Source organism: Vombatus ursinus, unplaced genomic scaffold (assembly GCF_900497805.2).
Source record: "Vombatus ursinus unplaced genomic scaffold, bare-nosed wombat genome assembly UNPS02014772.1, whole genome shotgun sequence".
In the NCBI taxonomy this organism is placed as follows: Eukaryota; Metazoa; Chordata; class Mammalia; order Diprotodontia; family Vombatidae; genus Vombatus; species Vombatus ursinus.
Genome location: NW_020954550.1, coordinates 241,413 through 264,968, shown reverse-complemented (window position 1 = coordinate 264,968; position 23,556 = coordinate 241,413). Strand labels below are relative to the sequence as shown.

The following is a 23,556-nucleotide window of genomic DNA, read 5'->3' as shown; positions in this document are numbered from 1 at the left end:
GTTAACAGCGTGTTTTGCCTTTGTTCATGTTACTCCCGTTGTTCCTTTGCTTGTGAAATTCTGTTTCTTTATTCATCTCTGATGCCATCTTTGGGAAGCCTTTCATGAATCTTCCTTCTTTATGTCAGTTAATAACCTTTGCCTCTTAGGTCTCATGTAGTACTTGGTTTTGTACTTCCTCTGATGCAATTATCATGTATTAGTGTTTCATAATTATCTCTACCTTAACCTAATTTTAAACTCTAAGCTCTATGAGGACACAAATTGTGTTTCATCAAAACTTCCTCTTTCTCCCCAAAACTAAGATTCTGCATATAGCAAATACTTAGTAAATTTTGGAATTTAATTATTTATAGAGAGTTGACCTTGGAGCCAGGAAGACCTTGATTCAGCTCCTGCGTTTGATACATACTAGCTGTGTGATACTGGGGAAGTTATTTAATGTCTCAGTGTTCTAGAAAATTAAGACTCTAAATTGCAGAGAAGCGGCTAGCCTGCACTGATAGAGGGGCTTTCTGTACTAATGAAATCACAGTTCCAGTCTGTAGCCTTTACCTATTTCTAAGTTTTCTCCAAATCCCATGGAAAGTGATGTCCCACACATTTTTAAGCTCAAATGACCTCTTATTTAGCTTCTCAGTCCCATATTTTTTTTTTTACTTATTTGTGATCTCTCACTCTTTTCATCCCTCCCCTCCATCCTGACTTTATCTTCATTGTAGTCCAGACCCTAATCTCATACCCAGATTTTTTCAATTGTCTGCCCACTAGATTCTTTTCTTACGTCCTCTCCAGTCAGTCTTAGATTCTGCTTCACATTAATGTCTCTCAGACTACTTGAATTATGTAAAGACATTTAGGACCTTGCTTCTTTTCTTAAGCAGCTTCAATTTCTTCTCAATTTTTTTTTTTTTTGGCTTTCTGCCTCTTGACTTTTTAAAAAAATTTTTTTTTAAAGATATCATGTCTTTTCAGACTTGGAAAGTTTTACTTGTTTTTCTATATACCAACCTGTATATTTTCCTATCTTTCTTGGAGATATCATGGTTTAGGGAAATGAGCTCTGGATTTGAAGTCAGTAAAGACCTGGTTTCAAATGCTGCCTTTTACCCTTACTGGCTGTGTGGCCATGGGCATATATAAGCTCTCTGAGTCTATTTCCTCAACTATCAAATGGTGATAATGCCTGTTGTGCCTACTTCACAGTGCTATTATTAGGAGTGAGTGAGATAATGTGTTATAGTACTTTGCAAATCTTAAAAATGCTATTTAAATATCAGTTTATTTCTCTTTTGCTGCCAAAAGTTCAAATATGGCTTGGATTAGATTTTAGATTATAGGTATTTAATTATAGAAATATTGAAACACGTTCCATACATTTAATTATCTGGATTGATGAAACATATAATGAAGAATGAAGGCATCATTCCACAACCATAATTAAATTTCTATAATCTAAAATTTCTTCAGTTCTTATTAATCTTATTTACTATCTCATAATCACAGAATTCCAGATTTCAAAGATATTTCAGTGGTCATCTAGTCAAAGCCAGACCTGAAGAAGAATCCTCTCTATGATATATCCAACAAGTGGTAATTAAGCTATTGAAGGATTGTCTTCCAAAGTGTGGGAATGTACTGCTTCCCACATGCTTCCATTTTTGAATAGCTATAGTTATTTGGAAACTTCCTGGTTAGCCTAGATTTTCTTCTTTCCCAATTCTGTTTTGGGTCTTATGTGATGATACTCATTTAGTTATAGAATACATCTACTTTCAAGCAAATTTCTCCTGGTTCTGCCCCAGGGGCCACATTAGGCAAATCAATCCCTCTTCTGCATCCAGCCCTTCAGGTACTTGAGGCTGATCCTCAAGTGTGTCATCTGTTTCTTTCACCTGCTTTTTCTCCCTGACATACAACCATAGTTGTAGCATCTGCAAGCTAAATATCCCTTCACCTCTCATACAGCACAAATTTTCAGGCCTTTTGCCATTCTGATTGCCTTCCTCTAGTATTTATACAGCTTATCAAAGTTTTTCTTAACCTGTAATTTTCAAAACTGAAAACTACCAGAGTAAGACTTCAGGGGAAGTCCCATTTTTTATACCTAAAATGTCTGTCTTATATAATTCAACTCAATTGAATTTGGATTCCACTAAACCTCTTAGATCTTTTTCAGATAAACTGATATCTAACCATGGCTCCTCCATCTTACATTTGTGAGTTCTTTTTTTTTTTTTTTTTTTTACAAAAATGTAAGACTATACATTTAATTTTATTAGATTTGACTCAGTCTTGTCACCCATCAATCTTTTTTTAATCTTGATTGCATCATCCAGGTAATTACCCATCTCTGCTATCTTTGTGTCACCAGAAAATTTGATAAAATATGGCATCTTACTTAAATCATTGATGAAAAAGTTAACCAGCAGAAGGCCAAGCACAGATCGTTGGTGCATTTTACTGCATAACCTTCTTCCAGGTTAATCTGTCCTTAATGGTTACTCATTCATCCAGTTACAAATCTATTTAAGTGTACTATTACCTGTGCGTCTTCATCTTGTCCATGTGCGGTTCTATGTCAGACGAACTGCTGAAGTCCTGGTAGACTGTGTCTGTAGCATTTTCCTGATCTACCATGCTGGTCATCTTACTCAGAAAGGAAATAAGCTTAAATGCAGAGTGTTGTGTTCTTAAAGAAGCCATGCTAGTTCCTTGTGATTACTTTCTTTTCTTCGTGTTCACTCATCTATTTAATAATACATTCTAGAATTTAAACATTGCCAGGAATTTAGATCAAGCTGAGTGTGCTTTAGTTCACAGTTTCCATCCTCTCCTTCTTTTTGAAAATTTGGACCGCATTTGCCTTTCTCCAGTTGTGTGGTACCACGTCCATTCCCTGTGATCTTTCAGACACCATTGCCAGTGGTTCAGCTGTTGTTTACTAGTTCTGTAAATATATAAAGATGAAATTCAGCTGGGCTGAGTGACTTGAACTCACCAAGGGTAGTAGCTAAGTGGTATTCTCTTAACGTCTTAACCTGCTGTCTTTTAGGTTTTTTTTGTTCAGTATTTTCAGGTGCAAAGATCACATTCCTCTCGGCAGAGAAAATAGAAGCTAAGTAAGAGTTGAGCATTTCTTTCTTCTCTTATCAGTTATTCCTTGTGCTCTTCTGCATGGTCATGCTATTCCTTCTTTGGCTTATAAAATCATTTTTGTTTTCCTTAGCTTTCACACTAACTTTAGTTCATTCTGAGCTTATCTCTTTTGACATTGTTACAGAACATATCGTGATTTTAAAAAAAAATTAATCCTGTTTCCTTCACCTGCTTTTGTATGCTTTTAAAACCTCAGTAGGTTGATAAGTTCCTTATGCACCCACATTGGTCTCTTTATACAATTCCCCTCATACCATGATTTCTCTTTATGTCTTCCGAATTTGATTCTTAAGAACTTACTCTCAAGGTTAGACATAACAAATGAAACTGAAAGATATTTTCTTGAAAAAACTAACAGAATTGGTAAACCTTTAGCTAACCTTAATTTAAAAGAAAAAAGTAGAAAATAAAATTGAAAATATGAAAAACAAAGGTAAAATAACATGAAAGAAATATATTATCAGAATCTACAATACACAGCAAAATGCCTATAAAACTCATGATTCAAAATAAGTGGTGCTTTATCTACCCAAAAGATAAAATACACACATTAAAAAAAACCCCAGAAAACTAGCTGTAAAGAATTAATGAAAAATAAACAATTCTTAACGTAAATGGATTTACAGGAGAATTCTTTTTTTTTTTTTTTTTTTTAAGGCAATTGGGGTTAAGTGATTTGTCCAGGGTCACACAGCTAGTAAGTGCCAAGTGTTTGGTCTGAGGCCGGATTTGAACTCAGATCCTCCTGAGTTCGGGGCTGGTGTTCTATCCTGCCCCCAGGAGAATTCTCTGACCTTTAATAGAGCTTAAAAGAATTGACAACATATACTATACATTCTCAAAAATTGAAAAGGAAAACATTCTGCTAAGCTCCCTTCATAAGGCAAATAAAATAGAGAAGGATAAAGCTAAGAAAGAACTATAGAGAGATGTCATTAATACATAGATTCAAATATTTTAAACGAAATTCTGACAAAAAGAGAACCTTAAATTATTTCTGGACTGACTTTTCTATAAATTTTTATTCACATGGAACCCTCCCTACCTCTCCACCTTTAGACATCTGTATTCCCCAAATTTTGCAGACATATCAAGCTATGCTAGGCTTTCCTCTACATTACAGATTCTGTAATGGAGTGCTCATTGACTCCTATGATTCATGTCATTTCTACCCCAGCATCCATTTTCTTCCTGTTGCTAAAAATGACCAGTAATAGATTTCCCCCTTTTTGGTTGGTCCACCTTTTGAAGGATGTGGTTATTATTTAGGCTAGTCAAGAAATTATTAGCTGCTGTGGTTTTGGCAGAGGAAGCACTAGTTACAGTAATTGGCCTGGTAGTTGAAGTTCCCCGCAGCTACTTTATCATGATTTTGTGCCTAGATTATGAAGTGTTGCCTATCCTTTTTCTACTTTCTGTCCAGGTGGCCCATAGACACCTTTATATATGCTTCATAACACAGTCGCTTTTGTTCATGCTAATTCTCCTGTATTCTTTCAGGATTAACTCAGACTGCCTTATTCTTCTCCCATGTGACCTTCCTGGTCTAGCACACAGTCATTTTCTCTTCATCTTCTCTCTGAACCCCCAAAGCACATAACTATTTGTATTATTTAGCATTTAATCAAATAGAGTTTTTAACTCTGTAAAGTTTTTTTTTAATTTTCAACCAAGTTATAAGCTTCTTGAAGGCAAAGAATTTAGTGTGTATAATTTAATATCCCCCACAATTTGTGAGCATTGTGAGTAGTACTTACTGGTCTCTAATAAATTCTTGAATGAACGACTGTAGAATTACAACTTTTACATATGGTACATTGTAAGAAATTGTTCTTTAAATGTAATTGATGGCATAAGTCAGATCTCAGTAGAGTAAGATTGGAGTTGAAGCTCTGCAGCACAGAATGTTTCTAATGTATGCTTAATTGTGCTCTTTCTTTTTCCTGTGTGTTGGAAATAGGAAGGTCCAAATAGTCTGATAAATGAGGAAGAATTCTTTGATGCTGTTGAAGCTGCTCTTGACAGACAAGATAAAATAGAAGAACAGGTATTTTTAATATAATTTTAAAATGAATATTAATATTACGAGCATGCTTTCCTATATGCAGAAAGTTTGTTACAGTATTATTATTTGAAGCCAGTGGTTCTGTTCAAGTCAAGAATGAACTTGGCCTGCATTAATGATTTGAACTTAAAAATCTTTCAGAAAAATGTCCTTGTTTTCATTTCAGTTCCAATATAGCAGATAAGAAAAAACTGGGATCTTTCTTTACAAGGCCAGGTTGTGACTGAAACAGCATATTGGGGATGGGGTGAGAGGCAGAGTCTGATTTTCTTTCTCTACTACAGCCAAGCATAGTCTGTCACAATGGGTAATTTTACTGTAACCCTATACTGTTAATTTCCTTCTACCTTCCCAGTCCTCACAGGAAACAGACAAACACAGCACATTTAGATCCATTATAGTTGATAAGATTTCCATTTCCCTGGTGATTCACAGGAAACTGTAGGAAAGAAGGACTAAATATGCAAAAAAATCTTATTTCATAGATAGTAATTTGCTTTCATCCTAATTTTTAAGAGATATTGATATGATAACAAATGAGAATTTTGGATACTTTATCTTTTGTTAAAATGTGTTTGGGTGAAAACAAAGTAGTAGGTCATATCCATTAGTAAAAGAAAACTAGAGAATCTAAGTTGTTGTGGAGTTCTTTTTTTGTTTGTTTCATCGAGTATTTTATATTGAATATTACTTAAAATAGTATCAGGCTTCAGAATTTTTTGGTATCATTTCATCATAATGCTATTTATCATAATGGAATTTGATCTGTAGTATTTTTGAAAAATACAGCCAGAAGGGGCAGCTAGGTGGCGCAGTGGATAGAGCACTGGCCCCGGAGTCAGGAGGACCTGAGTTCAAATTTGGCCTCAGACCAAACACTTGACACTTACTAGCTGTGTGACCCTGGTTCAAGTCGCTTAACCCCATTGCCTAGACAAAAAAGAAAAATACAGCCAGGGAATATAAAATTACTTTCATTAAGTCCTATATAATTATTGATAGGCATTGTGGTATAATGGATATAAAGAGCTAGCCTCAGAGTTAGGAGGCCTGGATTCAAGGATTGCCTCTGACACATTTGGCATTGTTGAACCTGGACAAGTCACTTAACTTCTTAGTGATCTCTAGCAATTGTGAAACATGAAAAGCTGCAAAAGAATGGCTACTCGTTTTTCCTAGAAGGAATTTCCTTACTGGGAGTTTCCTATACCAAGGAAATCACAAGTCTGTTTGGAATGTGTTCTGTGTGTATGCATGTATGTATGATATGCATAATTAACATCAGAGTAAATAGAAATAGGATTATTCTACTTCTCCTTTAAACATATTCTAGTCCATTCTTGTCAGTATTATGCATTTAGTTTCAAAATCAAAACAAATAATATTGACTCTGTCTTTTACTTAGTAATAATCTGATAGAAAAATAGCCCTCATTTTAAAATAAGCAGCACTCCCCTTTCCCCCTCCAAAAAAATTTTTATAGTTTTGTAATAATCACATAAGTCTATTTCTTGTATACTGTATTACTAAAGTCTTTCTGTTTTTATACTGAATATCTTATTTCAGTCATTGTCATTCTTTCCATTCCCTTCAGCTTTTCCTTACCATTACTCTCTCCATTAGTTCTAACCATTGCAATAGTGTCTTAATTGATCTGCCTACCTTTCATTCTTTGTTCTCTAATTTATCCTTTACACAAATTATAATTCCTAAAGCACAGATGTTGTTACCATGTCACTTTTCTCTCCATTTCCTCTAGGATAAAATACAGAAACCTTTATCATTCAAAGACCTTCACAGTTTAGCTCCATATAATGGAGATATTAGATATCACTCACTGTCCTACTCTGTACTTGAGCCAAACCAGACTATGTGCTCTTCCCTGTTCCTGGCATTCAATCTCTTACCTCCATGTCTTTGCATAGACCTTAAAATCAGACCTGGAACGTTTTCCTTATTTCCACTTTTTTTTTTATTTTAAGGCAATTGGGGTTAAGTGACTTGCCCAGGTTCACACAGCTAGTAAGTGCCAAGTGTTTGGTCTGAGGCCGTATTTGAACTCAGGTCCTCCTAACTTCAGGGCTGGGTGCTCTATCCACTGCGCCATCTAGCTGCCTCTCTTATTTCCACTTCTTGAAACCCTAGTTCCCTTCAAGGCTTAGCTCAAATGCCAAGTTCTTTCAGAGTCCTTTTTAGAATTCCTCAGATGTTACTGCTGTACCCAGCTTGTCCCACAACCTCCATCACTGTACATTTTGTCTATGTCTTATATTTACTTTTTTTTCCAATTTATTTAATATTTAGTGTCCACAAGGCTACATGCTAACATACATTACTGAATTAGTAAAACAAGGTAGGGTACCTTCCCTCAGAAAGTATAGTCATTTATTTCCTATGTATGACCTTAGGCAAGTTACTCTGAGCCTCAGTTCCCTGAGATATAGAATGGAAATGATTTAATTAAACCATTTTGTAGGATCTTACTTGGTTTAGAGCTATAATCACCTAAACCAGCCCCGTTATCATAGTAGATGAAACTTATTCACTTATCTGTGACCATGTCATCTCTCTCACTAGATTATAAGCTCCTTAAGAGGCAGAAACTGCTCACTTGTAGCTGTATCCCAGTTCCTAGCACACTGCCTGGCACACAGTTGACAATGAACAAATGCTTGTTGATTTTTACTTTTTATATGCATTCATTAGCTTTATTTCCATCAATGAAATCTGAAATGAAACATTTCTTTTTACCGTGCCTGATCTCATGCTGCCTCAATCCAGTAGTAGTGCAGCTGTCCTCTTTCACCACTAGAGGGCATACGTATGCCACTTTGAGGTACAATTTTATGCACCTATTTTAACTGCTTCAGTTAAAAGTGTAAGATATTTGGCAAGTACACATCTGTTATTTTAGTTAACGTATGTAGATCAATAATGGCCCTTATCTGTAAGAGGAACATATTTGTACTACTACCAAGTGTTACTGTATATAAGTAGTCCTTTTATTAAAAGGCTGATGTCACTATACTCTTTGATACCCTTGCAATTTAAAATTGGCCTGTGTTTCTCTTCTGAATGGTGTTTTTGTAGCCCAAACCCATATATTTTAGGTTGAGATGGTTGCATGGGGGCACTTAAAGGTTAAGTGACCTCCCAGGGGTCACATAGCCAATGTGTAGCAGAGGAAGGACTTAAAACCCTGGTCTTCCTTACTCCGAGGCCAGCTCTTTGTCCACCACATCATGCTCTTTTTTACTAATGAGGAAACTGAGGTCCAGAAAAGTAATGTGACTTGCTGTGCCTTGGTCAAAAGTAGCAAACTGAGGACTCTACCCTAGATCTTTCATCCCTTCAGTCCAGTGTTCTTTTCATTATACATTTTATCACTATAAAATACAAGCCTACAGTTAAAAAGCAATTAATATTCACTCATGTTTGATCACATAATCTCTGATGATATAGGTAGTGTAAGTATCATTATCAGAAAACTAAGACTCAGAAGGGTTAAGTAGAAGATGCTGAGCAAATCAGAGAGAAAATTAAGGTAGTGAAAAGAAAATGACCTTCCCATGGATTAAGGCATTGATGGCTGTACGAGTTGGTGAGTTAGTGGCAGAAAAAGCTGGTATGAAATGTTAGGATTTGGCAAACAGAACAGGGACATTGATAATTTTTCCCATATTTTATGTATTTATAAATACTGAGTATTCAATAACTAGTAATTATAGATTGAATCTATTCTTGAGATGTAAAATATTTTTAAAATATTCTCATCTTTCTCCCACCAGTCACAGAGTGAAAAGAGCCGATTGCACTGGCCTACATCCCTACCACCATCTAGTGATGTTTATTCTTCTGTGGGTACTCATAGATTTGCCCAACAGGTAAGAAAGGCTGACTTTAGAATTTACAGAAAGCTATACCATATAATTTTGTTGTTGTTTACAGAAATAGCTTTTGAAAATTGTATAGATTTTATTCTTTGATTTGCAAATCTTCCTAAATAAGCAAAGCCAATTTATCACCTATTTTCTTCATTTCCAAAATTACTTAAGAAAGTTATTTGCATTTGTTGTACTCTATATCTTTGCCATTTTCATCTCTCTGTTCTTTCCCTGTAACCAAACAAACAAATAAAAAATCTTCTAAACATATTTTTCTTTTTTTTTTAATTAAAAAAAATAAGAGGTTGGCCAAATTAATCAGAAATATAAAACAGGCAAACTTTATCAGTGCTCATCATTATCAGGGTTAAGTGACATTTTTCTATGTACTGGAAAAGTTACTTTCTTTTTAAAACAATATTTGAGCAAAATACATAATAGGTGCATGAAGTCAGCACTTTTTGCTGTGCTTATTTCATATGGTGCTTTGTTTTTCCTTTTCTTTATCTTGTGTTTGGAAGTTGGTACTGAATGCTCTATTGTGCCTTTGTTCTGATTACTTGGTTTTTTCTTTGTCTGTCTCTGGTAGCCCTATAGTCGCTCTTCCTCCATGTCTTCCATTGATCTAGTCAGTGCCTCTGATGATGTTCACAGATTCAGCGCACAGGTACTGTACAAATGCATGGAGTGAACTTGAGTTATATGCTGTGTTTCGTCCTACTTTTCTAGTTCCTGGAATTCTTTGGGTTAGGTCACTTGATTTTTTTAGTTCTAAATCATTAACAAGAAGCAATAAAAAGGCATTCTTTGTCTACTAAACAGTTGTTCTTCCATGCATGCTTGTACTTTTTTGACCTCTTGGAACTCCACGAGCAAAGAATTTGAATGTTTTTCTTTTAATATGTTATGTGATAGCTATACCTTCAGATAGGACACCACATTTCTAATGGAGGAGGTGTTACACAGGACTAAATGATACAGATTTCGTAAAAAAGAGTCTACAGTAGTACAGTTGAATTGTAGCTGCTATAATAACTTCAAAACTATATTTTGAAGAAAGTAGTGACTTTTTTGCTATCTCTGTTTCTTCAGCTTCTCACATACAACTCTTACGATAGTTTACATTTTATTTATACTAGTTATTTTTAAATACTAAATCAATAAATTGACATTCTAATATATGTAATCATGGGATTAGAGTTAGAGTTCAAAGGAATCTTGGAGATTATCTAGTCCGAGCCTTTCATTTTACAAATAAAGCCAACTGAGACTCATGTATCTATAGGTTTTTTCCAATATGTTTGAAAATAGTGACTTTTGAAGTTGGGAATTTAAGAAGAGCTAGTAGCTTAAATATGTATACCTGAAGTATAATTGCTTTAAATACATTTGATATTTTTTTTTTTGTCTTTATTCAAGGGTTCGTATATCTTAACCATTTTTAAAAAGGCCTCACTCCATACTGTCAGTCAGTTGATACTTAGTAGTGATGGTGTAGATTTACAAAGAGACAGAGACCACAGTTAGCTGCTGGGATTTGAGTATGTCATTATTATAACACTAAAATATTGCCAGTTGTCATCAAATATGGACAGATATGGTCCAAAATAAATTTTCTAACAGATTACATTTCTTTTATGCGTGTACTCACTGACAAGTTTATAAACAACTGCTTTTCCTTCTCCCTTTTGGAGGGGAACAGGGTGAAGTGGGAGGGATGGAGAAAACTCCAAGGAAAAGAACATTGAGAAGATCAATTATATTTTTTTTTACTTAATTTCCAAATACATCCCTCTCTTCTCCCTTACCAGAGAGTGTTGCCTTTTAACAAAGAATTAAAAAAAGGAGAAAAGAAGTTTAGGAAAAAGTAACCCAACATACCAACCAAGTTTAACAGTTCATTATTCCTTATTCAGTCCCCTGTCTCATACACTAACCTCTGCAAACACAAGGAGAGGGTATGTTTTCTTCCTTCCTTCCTTCCTTCCTTCCTTCCTTCCTTCCTTCCTTCAATTATAGAAAAATTATAATGATTGATAACCTATTAGTAGCCATATACAACAGCATTAATGAGCGTTGATTAACTATCTGAGATGGATAGCTGTTGAAAAGGTCCAAAGCATTGGATATATGGTGAGCATTGAGCAATCAGGAAACTGGGAAAAAGTGATAAAATGGCATACTCATGATATGTCTCACCTGACTGGCAACACCAAGTGATTCTGGTGAACTAGCTGCTGTTACTGTTGTGGCTCCAATACCTAAGTAAGTCCATTAGCTTTGTGCTTTCTTATAACCACCATAGACCATGTCTCTATTCATGGCCAGTTGTTTTGTAAAACACTGGGCCTAACGAGGCAGCAAGCATATTAAGCACTTAGTATATGCACAACACATAGTGAGACATGGAAAATAATCAGTAAATGTAGAATGAGCAATTTCTATTGCAAATTTCCATTGTGAATCCAATACCACTACTAGAAAAATTTTGTTATCTACTCTAATAAATATGTAGTTGGTAAAATTATCTTAGATATTTGATGGCAGTTCTCTCAGAGTTTTTATAACTTTTTTTGGTGTATGCACTGTTATATCTATACTACAGTTAAAATTTCTCATTTATAATATCATATAGTACTGCATAAATATTTCTTTTTATGGGCCAATGAAATAATTTTGGGGAGATAACACTAATGGAAGATATCTGTATACATATTTTGTAAATTTAGTATTCAAGAAAACTTAAACTTTTGCCATAGTATGAAATAGATTTTCCATTTAGTTATAATTTCACACTTAAGTCACATTTATGTCAGTTTTTCCTCTGTGGAATTGGAGCAGGAAGAGAAATTTAAAACTGATAGCTTTTTGAAAAAAAACTTTAAGCTTTTTTTTTTTATTTCAACATATTAACATTTTGGTCCCCCAGAACTTCTCAGTGTTTGCTAGGATAAATTTTGTTCTATGTAGCTCATATAGAAAAGCATAAATAAATCTAATCGTAAATCACCTACATTCCTACCTATCCTGGTATTTCAAACTTGTTTCTATGTCTTCTATATTTTCCATGTATACATATTAAAAAAAGTGAATTAGTAGATTTTCCATATCCATAACAAATCGGTGACAAAGCTAGAACTCAAGAAATATTACTCTTAGTATCCTTAGCCTACCTTATGTTAATAAAAAAACAGCTAAAAGTCTTTACGGTTCATTATCTTTCTCTTTACCCTCTTCCCTTTAAAAGTGTGAAAGCAGAAGGTGTGAAGAAGAGATGGAGGGTATAGAGGTGTTTGTCTGAGCATATGAAGGTAGTATGCTTAAGGTTGGGGTGTGACAAATTAGAGGTCTGCTGGAATGTTTCCTTTTCTTGTGTTGGTAGCCGTGTGCAGGATGGGTCAGAGATTAGCCAGGAGCTAAGAGCCTTTACACACAAGGACCAGCATTCCTGTGGCAGGCATTCAACTTTTTAGAAGGCTAAACCTATGCATTAAGTGCATTGCTTCCTTATTTAATATTATGTAGTACTAGAGAAAAGTTAATATTCCATAGATGATTATCTGCTTGATTATGCCTTAGATTAAGTAAGCTTCTATTTGTTCGTAACTGTTAAGATCTTGTTTTGGTTTCTGAAAGTCTCTTAGGAGTTTGCTATGTGCCTGATAAAGAAAAAAAATAATAGAGAATAGCACTAACTTGTTGACCTCAACTATGTGTGTTGTGGCTAACAAGCTCCTAAGTGAATTTGGCTGCCCCATGAAGTTCATCAATATCTTGAGTTTTAGTATTGTTGATTATTACAGTTGTTGAAATTATTCTCTAGGGAAACTTCTAATTCAACATTATATGATTATGAAAGTTTTGCTAATGACTTACTGAAGGAAACAAGAAGCTGTAAACTCAGTTAATGTTTACTTGTTCGCAAGTCATGACAGTTATGACCGAGAAACTGAATCTTAGTTAAAAGGGACCCCAAATGCCATTTCATTTTAGTTACACTTGTCATTCTTATTCACAACATCCCCCGAAGTAGTCATCCAACTTTCACATCAAGACCATAAAGCCTATTAAACTTTGGTATAGCTCTCATTTTTAGAAAGATTTTTTTCCCCTTAAATTGAGCATAAATATATCACATTCTATCCATTGCTATCAACCCACATAATTAATAAGTTAGATACTTTACTGGCGATTGATTTATGCCGAGCCATTTGGCTCTCTAAGTCTAAGTAGAAGACGTTTAATCTTTCTAGTTGACGGTCCTTCAGATATTTGAAAGAAGCAGTCATGTATCATCTTCTCCAGGCTTGTCATCCCCAAGTTCATGTATCCTTACAGGACATGATCCCTAATACTCTCACCATTCTAGTCACTCTTTAGATGTTTTTCACATTGTCTTCTTTCAAAATAATCAGAAATAAGCATACTCCTCAAGATATCACTTCACTAGAGCAGAATATAAAAGGATTGTCACTACTTATTTTCTGAATACTGGGCCTCCCTTAATGTAGCCAAAGAGCTCATTAGCCTTTTGGCTACTATGGTGAACTGTTAACTCATATTCAACTTGTAATCTACTGCTTTTTCAGATGAATTTCTGTCTAGCCATACTTATCCCATCTTATTCTTGGGAAGATTTTTTTTTTTTCGTTAACACAAGTCTAGAACTTTTTACCCTTGCCTTTTAAAATTTCTTCTTATTAGATGTAGCTAAATGTTTTGGCTAGTCAGGCTCTTTCTGTGTACTGTCATGACAACTTTCTCATCTTTCTTAGTTTTGTTATTTCTAAATTTGATAAGCATTCCATTTACGTCTTCATCCAGATATTTCGTTTAAGACTTCCCTACAAATTTTGACATTAAGCCATTAATGATTACTCTTTTTTCTAAGTCTAAAAGTCATGTCATCCCAAGAAAGTTCTTAAAGTAACAAAACATTTTGTTAACAAAAAGACCTGAAAACTGCCACAAAATTCTACTACTTATAGAGCGGAGGTGTACAGTGGTCCATTGAATAAATTGACAACCAAATCAAGAAGACTGTTTTGGGGGGGATTTCATCTCCATTTGGTGCAGAATCAAGTTAAGTTCAAAATAAATAAAAATGAATATTACCTCTCTAATTTATTAAGTTGTAAGATCGGCTCCCACTGCAAATAATTAGTTTCTTGAGTTGTTTTTCATCAATGTCCTCAATAAGCTCTACTGAAGTTGAGGTGAAACCACAAAATTACTAGCACTCGGATCCTGGACAGTAGCCAGTTAACACCATTTCAGTGCTGACAAATAGTAAACACAGTTCTTCTGAAATGGACAATGTGTAAAAAGTGACTCATAGGGTACCTGAGTAAGGATAACAAAAGAGTAGGAAGCAAAGACAGCAGAAGCAACACTCAAAGGATGCAGTAAGAAGAATTTTGAATAATGTGTGCATATAGGCTGCTGTGGGAAAAGCAACAGCAGATAAACTAATCTGACATGTGACTATCAGGAATGAAATAATTTTTTTTAGCTACCTCTTACCTCCATGCAGGGTTCACATCACTTGCTGTCAGCTGTGTTTCAAGTCAGACCAACTAGAATTATGATTTCTAAAGTTATGCTCATTGTAACAAATATGTGTTGACTACCAGCAAATTAAAATTGTTGACTCTTGATGTGAATGGTGCCATTAGGTTTTACATTGCCATCATTTTTATAATTGTCCCTCTCCAGCCCAGAGAGCCATCCCAGTCTAATAAAGAATTTTAAAACAAGGCAGTAAGAAGACAGTTCAACAGAACCACTTGAATCTTTAGTATGTGCAGTGTCCTATACCCCATATTCCTATACCCCACCTCTACAAAGAAAGTTTGGAGATATATTTTCTCATCTCTTTTGTAGGAGTGAGCTTCAATTGATTGGTTCTTAACACCCATTAGATAATGCTGAGTTGCCAGTTCAGACAGTTAAAATCAAAGACAGAATCATCAATAGTTGAAATGTAAGCATGTCCAGGTGTTAATTGTTAATAGGCATGAGCCAATAGAGTATAACAGTCTTATAGATAGGAAATAATTTAGTTCATTTATGTAGATTTTACTTATGCATTACTTTTGGCCTTGATCATCTCTAAGTACCTGTTTGATATGACTCAGTGAAGAAAAAGCTTTTCATTGTCTCTACTTTCTCACTCCCACTCACTTTTTTTTTTTTTGGCTAGGCAGTGGGGTTAAGTGACTTGCCCAAGGTCACACAGCTAGTAAGCGTCAAGTGTTTGAGGCCGGATTTGAACTCAGGTCCTCTTGACTCCATGGCCGGTGCTCTATCCACTGTGCCATCTGGCTGCCCCTCCCCTCACTTTTCTGTTCCCTTCCTTGCATATGACTTCTATCTTTTCTACCAGTGATCTATTTATTGATAAATGTAATGGCCCTTTCTCAGTCCTTGCCCTTCTTGACCTCTGTAGCATATGACACAGCTGACTTGACTTTCCTTCTGGAGAGACTCTACTCCCTGGGGTTTCATGAAACTGTTCACCACTCTTTATAATCCATATCTGTCCTACTGATTCTTCTCTGTCTCCTTTGAAGGATTGTCTTGTATCTCTTGCCCTTTATCTGAGTATATCCCAGGGTACTCTTCTGGGCCCTTTTCTCTCTTGATAGTCTCCTCTCCTGTAAATTCAGTCATCATCTCTAGGTAGATGGTTCCCAAATCTACATAATCAGTCCTCAATTCTGATCTTAGTCCTGCATATCCAACAGCTATACCTAGGTAGCCTACAGGCATCTCAGATCCAACATATTCAAAATCAGACATCATCTTTTCCCACTAAACTTCCCCCCTCTCCCTGCCTTCCCTGTTTTTGTTGAATGTGTCACCATTCTCCTAGGCACCTGGGTTTGAAACCTAGGAGTCATCCTCAATTCTTATTTGTCCCTTACCCCAACACACACCAACAGCCAGTCAGTTGAGCACTTACCACTTCTACTTAGAGAACATTACTTAAAACTGCCCCCTTCTCTCTTCTCATATAGCTACCTCTCAGCTGAACTACTGAAATAGCCTCCTAATTAGGCTCCTGAATCCAACCCCTCTTGTTTCTATCTTGTGCAAAGCTGTCCAGTTGATTTACTGAAAGTACAAATCTGACCCTGCCATTCCATTGTTCACAGATGTTGACTTTGATGGCTGCCTATTGATTCTAAGATAAAGTACTCCTCTGGTATTGAAAGTCCTTTATAATCTGGTTCCAGGCTGATTACACATTATTCCCTGTCTACACCTTCTTTTCCAACACTGACCTGCTTGCTTTTTCCCGTGGAAGTTTCGCCATCTCTCGCTTCTTTGTATTTAGGTACACTGGCCCTCTGTGCCTGTTGTGCCCCCCCCCCCCCTTACTTCTGCCTTTTGGAACCCCTCATTCTCTTCTCCCATCCACCTACTCTCACTCATAGTAGAAGATAAACTCCTTTACGAGGAACACTTTTATTTTGTCTTTGTAGCCCCAGCATTTGGTATCTGGCATGTATGTAGTAGGAACTTGATAAATGTTTGTTGTTGTGCTATTATAGGTTATAGTTGTTGTTGTGCTGTTATAGGTGCTGTTATAGCACTTGGTAACTTTTAAAAACTCTTTGGTATTCCTAAACAAGTTCTACTTTGTCTTAAACATAACTCCAAAGGCCTCCAAAGAAGTCAGGGAAGTTGATGAGAAAAGAGTAATTTCATTTATAAAAAAGAAGTGCCTTCTGGTTTGCCACAATTGGATACTGGCATGTGTGAGATTACTCTGTGTTTTAGCTTCGTTGATGATTTTTTTTTTTTATATCACCAGCATCCTGATATACCCTCCCCTACTAAGAAGAAGGATTTGTTTTGTCACCTTTTCCTTAGATGCACCATTGCTCACTGCCTTTAATCTGAGTTCAGTTTATATGTCTTCCAATAGGTCTATGTATTAATCTTTTTCTTATGGCGTAGTAATTATATTTATTATGTTTGTTTTTTATATGTCTCTGATGTGGGTAAACTGCCTACCATATTACCATATTTGGGACCAAATATAGGTCACTCTCAGTGGGAATATATATATGTGTGTGTGTGTGTACATATATATATGTGTGTGTGTGTGTGTATATAGATAAATAGATAGATAGATATAGTATACACTAACAATTAGATTTCCTTGAAAAGATGTATGTTGTGTGTATACTAAAAAATAAGAAACTACTAGCTATGCTCAGCTTTTATACCAGTCAGATTTAAAGTATTGTCAATTTGAGGACCAATACCAGATTGATCTTTTTATAATTATTAACTATGTATAAATGACATGTTGTACTTACATGAGAGGCAGCATTGTGTGGTGGCTAGTGAGCTGGCCTCAAATCCAGGAAGGACCTAGGTTCAAGTTCTGTCTCTGCAGCATACTGGCTCTGTGACCCAATGCAAGGCATTTAGCCCTCCAGTGTTCTAAGCAACTATCTAAGACAGGGCGGGGAACCTGTGACCTCGAGGCCCTCTAGGTCCTCAAGTGCAGCCCTTTGACTGAATCCAAAGTTCACACAACAAATCCTCTTAATAAAAGAAATTGTTCTAGAAGGGCACATGTGGCCTGGAGAATGCAGGTTCCCCACCCCTGATTGTAAGATGGTATAAGTTTTGGAAAAGATGCCAATCTGCCTTGTTAGAAAGGGTATCCTTATTTAGGAATTCCTTACATAAATGAAATCACAGTCAGTTCCTCACCCTGTACTAACTGTATAGGTGGTTTTTAAATGCTGTATAGCAGAGGTGTCAAACATGTGGCCTGCAACCCTTCCCAATGTAGGTCGAACCACATTAAAATGTAATTGGGAAATATTTGCTAAAATAATTAAAAATACAATAAAACAGATGATATTACATTTTAAAACTAAACCAAATGTGCAGCTCTCAGGGATTCTTATGTATGAATTAGTGGAGCCTTTTTCTATTTGAGTTTGACACTACTGCTCTATAGCAATTCAGAATATCCTCTTGGAACTGTTGATTCCTAGTAGTTTCAGATAAAGACAACTATTTTCATCTGTAGGACATACGTATTGTTTTAGTATGCTATATTTTAAATGTTATTTCCAGTTTTCCTAACAAAATGAAAGGTTTATGGAATTTCTTGGGTAGCTCATAAAAGGGACATTGGCATGTAATCAATTCCCCTTTTTTAGACAAAAGGTTTCTTTTCTCAAACTTAAATACTAAAAGATGTAAGTAAAGTACCTGTCTCTTTAAATACACACACAAAATTTTAAATTCACTGAAAATTATTTGAGCAGAACTTCTTTTGCTTACCAGAATTCAATTCATGGAGCAGCTAGATAGTGTAGTGGATGGAGCACCGCCCCTGGAGTCAGGAGGACCTGAGTTCAAATCTGACCTCAGACACTTGACACTTTCTAGCTGTGGGATCCTGGGCAAGTCACTTAACTCCATTGCCTAGCAAAAAACAAACAAACAAAAAAAAAAGAATTCAATTCAGTGTTTATTAAGTACTTCTTTTGTAAAGGGCACTGTGCTAGGTACTCTAATAGAAAGGCAAAACCTGCCCTTAACTGACCTTCATCTGGAAGAGGAAATAAAGTGTCTGTGGTCTAAGTAGGTACAAATTAATTTGAAGCAGAAAAAAAGCACTGACAACTGAGGGGATTGGAGGAGGGCATCAGAGAAAAAAATTGTGCTTGAGCCAAGCATAAGGTCTCTGAGAGGTTGGGATGCAGGATGGTTTTCCTGGTTTGAGGGAGCTTTACACCAAGATATGGAGGTAGGAGATGGAATGTATAGTTCAAAGAATAATTAGTAGGTCCAGTCTAACTGGAACCTCTATGAAGAGGAATATTATGAAATGAGTCTGGAGCCAGAACGGAGGGCTTTAAATGTCAGAGTTTGTATTTTATGTTAGAGGCAGACAGGAACTACTGCAAAATTTTTAGCAGGATAGTAACCTAGTCAAATCTGCACTTTGGGAAGTGGAAAGGAGATTGATGAGTGGAGAGACAAAGCAGAATAAAATACTTTCTTAACTGAATACTTTACAAGATAACCCTTGGGTATTTGATGTATTTCTGGGTAAAGTTTCTTTCCTTGTCTTCAGAGTGTGTATGTGTGTACATGTGTATTTTTAGAATCAAAAGTGTTTATCTGGCAAATACATTTTGCATACATAGCACCCAAAACAAGAAATGTTTCTTCAGTTTGTGTGATTATATGGTCAAGTGAGCCAAATCTGTTTACCATAATCTATTTGAACTGACTATAGTTTCTATCTTACTGATCAGAAAAACAGACTTAATTTTATATGCATTAGTAAACTTGTATAAAATGGTTTATACTTACAGTAACTATGTGAAAGCCATTCAGATTCAGGCAGGTCTTATAAAATTATGTAATTTACTATTATCAAATATTTTAAAGTTCTCTGAAGTATGTGATCTTAACTATGTTCTAAGTTTTATGGTTGTGCATTGTTTAAAATGTCAGATTTCAGTAATAAGGGAAGTAACATAATTTTCAAGTCATGAAAATTCTTCTAGAGGCACAAGGAGGGGTAGGTCCAAGTTTGGAGAGAGTCAGGTGCAGCAGGATAGAAAATAACAGTAAAGATGAGGATGCAGGGTTGCAGGGATTGTAGTACCCTTTTTTATTGAGCTCGTACTGTTTGCTAAATGCTGTACTAAGCACTGGGGGTACAAATAGAAAAGCCAGTCAGAACTAAAAACTTAACTTTAATGTCCATTGCACTAAAGAATTAGGAAAATCATATATTTGGCATAGGTTTGTGAGCTTACTAGTTTTAATAGCATTTGCCTTAATTAGAACCTTTGGTAAAAGACCGCATTTTGCATTTCACAAGTAAGTTTAATTTTCATGAGGCTTGTACTTCATTCTGGGCACTCTTTTTAAAATTGGCTATCTAGTAGGCACCTCATGTTCAGCATATCTAAAACAACTTATGGGCTTCCCCCCCACCCCCAAACCATCCTTCTTCTGAATTTCTCTTTTTTCTGAGGGTGCTAGTACACTTTCATTCTCTCAAGGTCGCAACTTCAACTTGCCTGAGTCTGAAGGTGGCATTTCGAATAGTTACTGTAAGTATAAAATGGGCACATACAAGTTTACTAATGCACAGAAAATTAAGTCTGTTTTTCTGATCAGTAAGATAGAAACTAGTCAGTTTACATAGATTGATTACGGTAAACAGATTTGGCTCATTTGACTATGGAGCTCAAATCTGTACTTTGATTGTTAATAGCCTTTATCAAAGCAAAAAGTCAGTCAGCAAATATTAAGCACCTGTTGTATGCCTGACACTTGTGTTAGGTACTTGAGATGCACATAAAAAAATGAAACTGTCCCCAGCCTTCAGGGAGCTTGTGTTCTCTCAGTGGAAATAGTATGTACATACATAAATATATTCAGAATGTATGCAAAATAAATATAAGAAAATTTTGGTCATCTAGCTGTGTGTGTGTGTGTGTGTGTGTGTGTGTGTGTGTGTGTGTGTGTGTGTGAAGATGCTTTGTGTAACAGCGATGCTTCAGCTAAATCTTGAAGGCAATAAGATTTCTAAGAAGGAGTGATAAGGAAGGAGTCTATGCCAGGTATGAAGGATGGTCAGTGTAAAAGTACAGAGACAAATGGAGTATCTTATCTGAGAAATAGCAGTAAGGCTAAGGTGGCTAGACCATAGAGTGCAAGAAGAATAATTATGAAGCTAGAAAAGTAGCTGTGGGGATGTCAGGTTGTGAAAGGCTTTAAATGTTTGTATTTGGTCCTATAGGCAAGAGAAAGTCACTAGAGCATATCAAGTAGGGGAATGGTAAGGTCAGATATGTGCTTGAGGAAAATCACTTTGGCAACCATGTGGGAGATGGATTGGAGTAGGAAAGACTTGAGGGGGGGAGATAAATTAGGAGACTTTTGCAATAATCTAAACAAGGAATGACAAGGATCTCCCTGTCCAGGTGGAGGTACTAAGAATGAATAAAATGAAAGAGATGCTGTGGAGGTGGAATCCATCAAAATTAGCAACTAATTAGATGTGTGGAGTAAATAAGAGTGAGGAGTTAATAATAACACCAAAGTTGCAAACTTGAGGGAATGGAAGTATAGGAGTGCCCTCAAAAAAAGAAATTCAGAAGAAGGATGGTTTGGGGTGGGGGGAAGCCCACAAGTTCTGTTTTAGATATGTTGAACTTGAGGTGCCTATTAGATATCCAGTTTTAAATGTCCAATAGGCAGTTGATGAAGAGGGCCTGAAGCTCAAGAGAGAAACTGGGGCTGGATATATGGTTTTAGGAATCATCTGTATAGAGGAGATGATGTCACCAAATAAAGAAGTAAAGAGAAAAGAGTGCCTAGAGCTTGCAGGCACAGTATGCATGATGGTACAGAAAAGGTGGCCAAGGAGGGATCAGACAGAAGGAGGCCCAAAAGAGTGTAGCCCAGAACAGAAAATTTTGACCTGGAGAGGATAGTCATCAGTGTCAGGTGCTACAGAGGGATCAAGAAGAATAAGGATTGAGACAATGCCATCCTATTTGGCGATTAGGAGATCATTAGTAACTTTAGAGAGAGCAATTTCAGTTGTTTTTGAGGCCAGAAGCTATACTGTCAAGGATTGGGAAGAAAGAAGAGAGGAAGTGGAGGTGATGACTATGCAGAGGTTTTTTTAAAAAGTAATTTGGCTGTGAAAGGGAGGAGAGAGGACCCTAGCTTGAGAGGATATTTTGAAGGATTTTTAAGGATGAGGCGTGTTTGTAGGTAGCCAGAGAGGAACCAATAGATGGGACAGACAGGATGAGAAAGTAGATATGACTGGGGGGACAGGAAATCAACTAGAGAAGATGGAGGTGTGTTGATTAAGGACTCATGTTAGAAGGATTAGCCTTGGCAAGGATAAGAACCACCCCATTATCAAAAGTAAAGGAAAAAGAGTAAAGGAAAGGTAATAGAGGATTGACATGAAGGACTTTACAGTTGAATACAAAGGAAAGAGTTCACAGTGGATTTCTTCTCAGAAAAGATGAAGTGAGATGTACCTTCCAAGAGTGAAAAATTGTCTTTCTGATTGCAAATATGTCTAGGATCACCTTTGGCACAAATCTGAAACAGTGTCAGTGAATACTGCATGCTGTCTGACCACTGCAGTCTGGCAGAAATGGGGCATGTACATTTTGTGCAGATTATGAAACGGCTTAACTGGTTTTTGGCTTTAAACGAGTAAGAGTAACTAACTCTTGATCAAAACATAAAGGCATTAAATTTCATGAAGAGAAATTTTTATAATGTGTAACAAAGAATGAACTAGGAGTATTGTTAGAGAAATAAGGAATATTTTGTTATCTCCTTTGGAAATCTTTAACTAATATAATCCTCTCTCTAGGCTATCTTGTCTGTAGTTCTGCCCTAAAATAGGGCCATCGGACTAGATACAAGGTAATCAGAGGAAGGAGAGAACACTCACAATTGTGGAGATCAGGGAGGGCTTTACAGAAGAAATAGCCCTTCACCTGAGCCCTGAAGGAAGCTCAGGATTCTACCCTTTATATTCCATTTTCATTTTCCTTATGAATGTGTCAGAACAGAAGCATTTATTAGGGAAGAATAGATAAAATGTGGATTTCATTTTTCCAAGAAAGTATTGTTTAAGCGTTCATAGTACACATTGAGCGATACAAGATTTTTTCCTGACTGGAATATTTTTCCTCCTTTCATTCTCCTTCTTGACCCCCAATTCTTTAATTAACCTGAAAAATCTGGAATGTGGGCTAACTCTTCAGCATTGTATACAAGTACTAATTGTAATACCCGGGAGCTCAGCTTCGAAAGAGCACCATTTCTGGAATTTAGTAAGTTAAGTGAGGCTATAAGTTAACTATAAGTGGAATTTGGATTTTCATGTTACTTCTTTCTTCATTTAAAGGTTGAAGAGATGGTGAAGAACCATATGACTTACTCATTACAGGATGTAGGTGGAGATGCCAATTGGCAATTGGTGGTAGAAGAAGGAGAGATGAAGGTAACACCTATTACATAATTTATAAATCAATGTAAGAATTAATAACTTGTTTATTATTTTACTAAAATAGAGGACAAGAATAGACATTAGGGCATAATGTTTAGACATTGCTTAGAAAGTGCAAAATTCTTTGTCCCAGCCCTGCTGTCACATATCTATGGGGAACTGCAGGTTTTTTAGAGTCTTTGATTTTGGTAATGTTATTTATATATCCTACTCAAATAGACTGCCCATCTCCATAAGCCAACGTTATGAGGATTTGGAAAAAATATAAATTTGGGTTTTAAAGAAACCAGATAGCAGACAGCAGTGTCCTCTGATTGAATCTCATAATTTACACATACAACATTCTTTTTCTTGTTGTTGTTTTTTTCAAGTGATTCTGTTGTGTATTGCCCCATCATTCT

The 23,556-nt window shown here is 36.0% G+C and overlaps 1 protein-coding gene across 2 annotated transcripts in view; it reads left to right on the top strand.

Moving 5' to 3' along the window:
• COL4A3BP (collagen type IV alpha 3 binding protein) overlaps positions 1-23,556 on the top strand; it is a 160,863-nt gene that overhangs the window by 115,760 nt on the left and 21,547 nt on the right. Inside the window, exons 9-12 of one of the 2 annotated variants that reach the window (XM_027863358.1) lie at positions 5,120-5,206; positions 9,013-9,108; positions 9,698-9,775; positions 23,054-23,149. In XM_027863358.1, coding sequence (XP_027719159.1) covers positions 5,120-5,206; positions 9,013-9,108; positions 9,698-9,775; positions 23,054-23,149 — 357 coding nt within the window. The remainder of the gene's footprint in view (positions 1-5,119; positions 5,207-9,012; positions 9,109-9,697; positions 9,776-23,053; positions 23,150-23,556) is intronic. The other variant, XM_027863357.1, reaches the window with a different exon arrangement.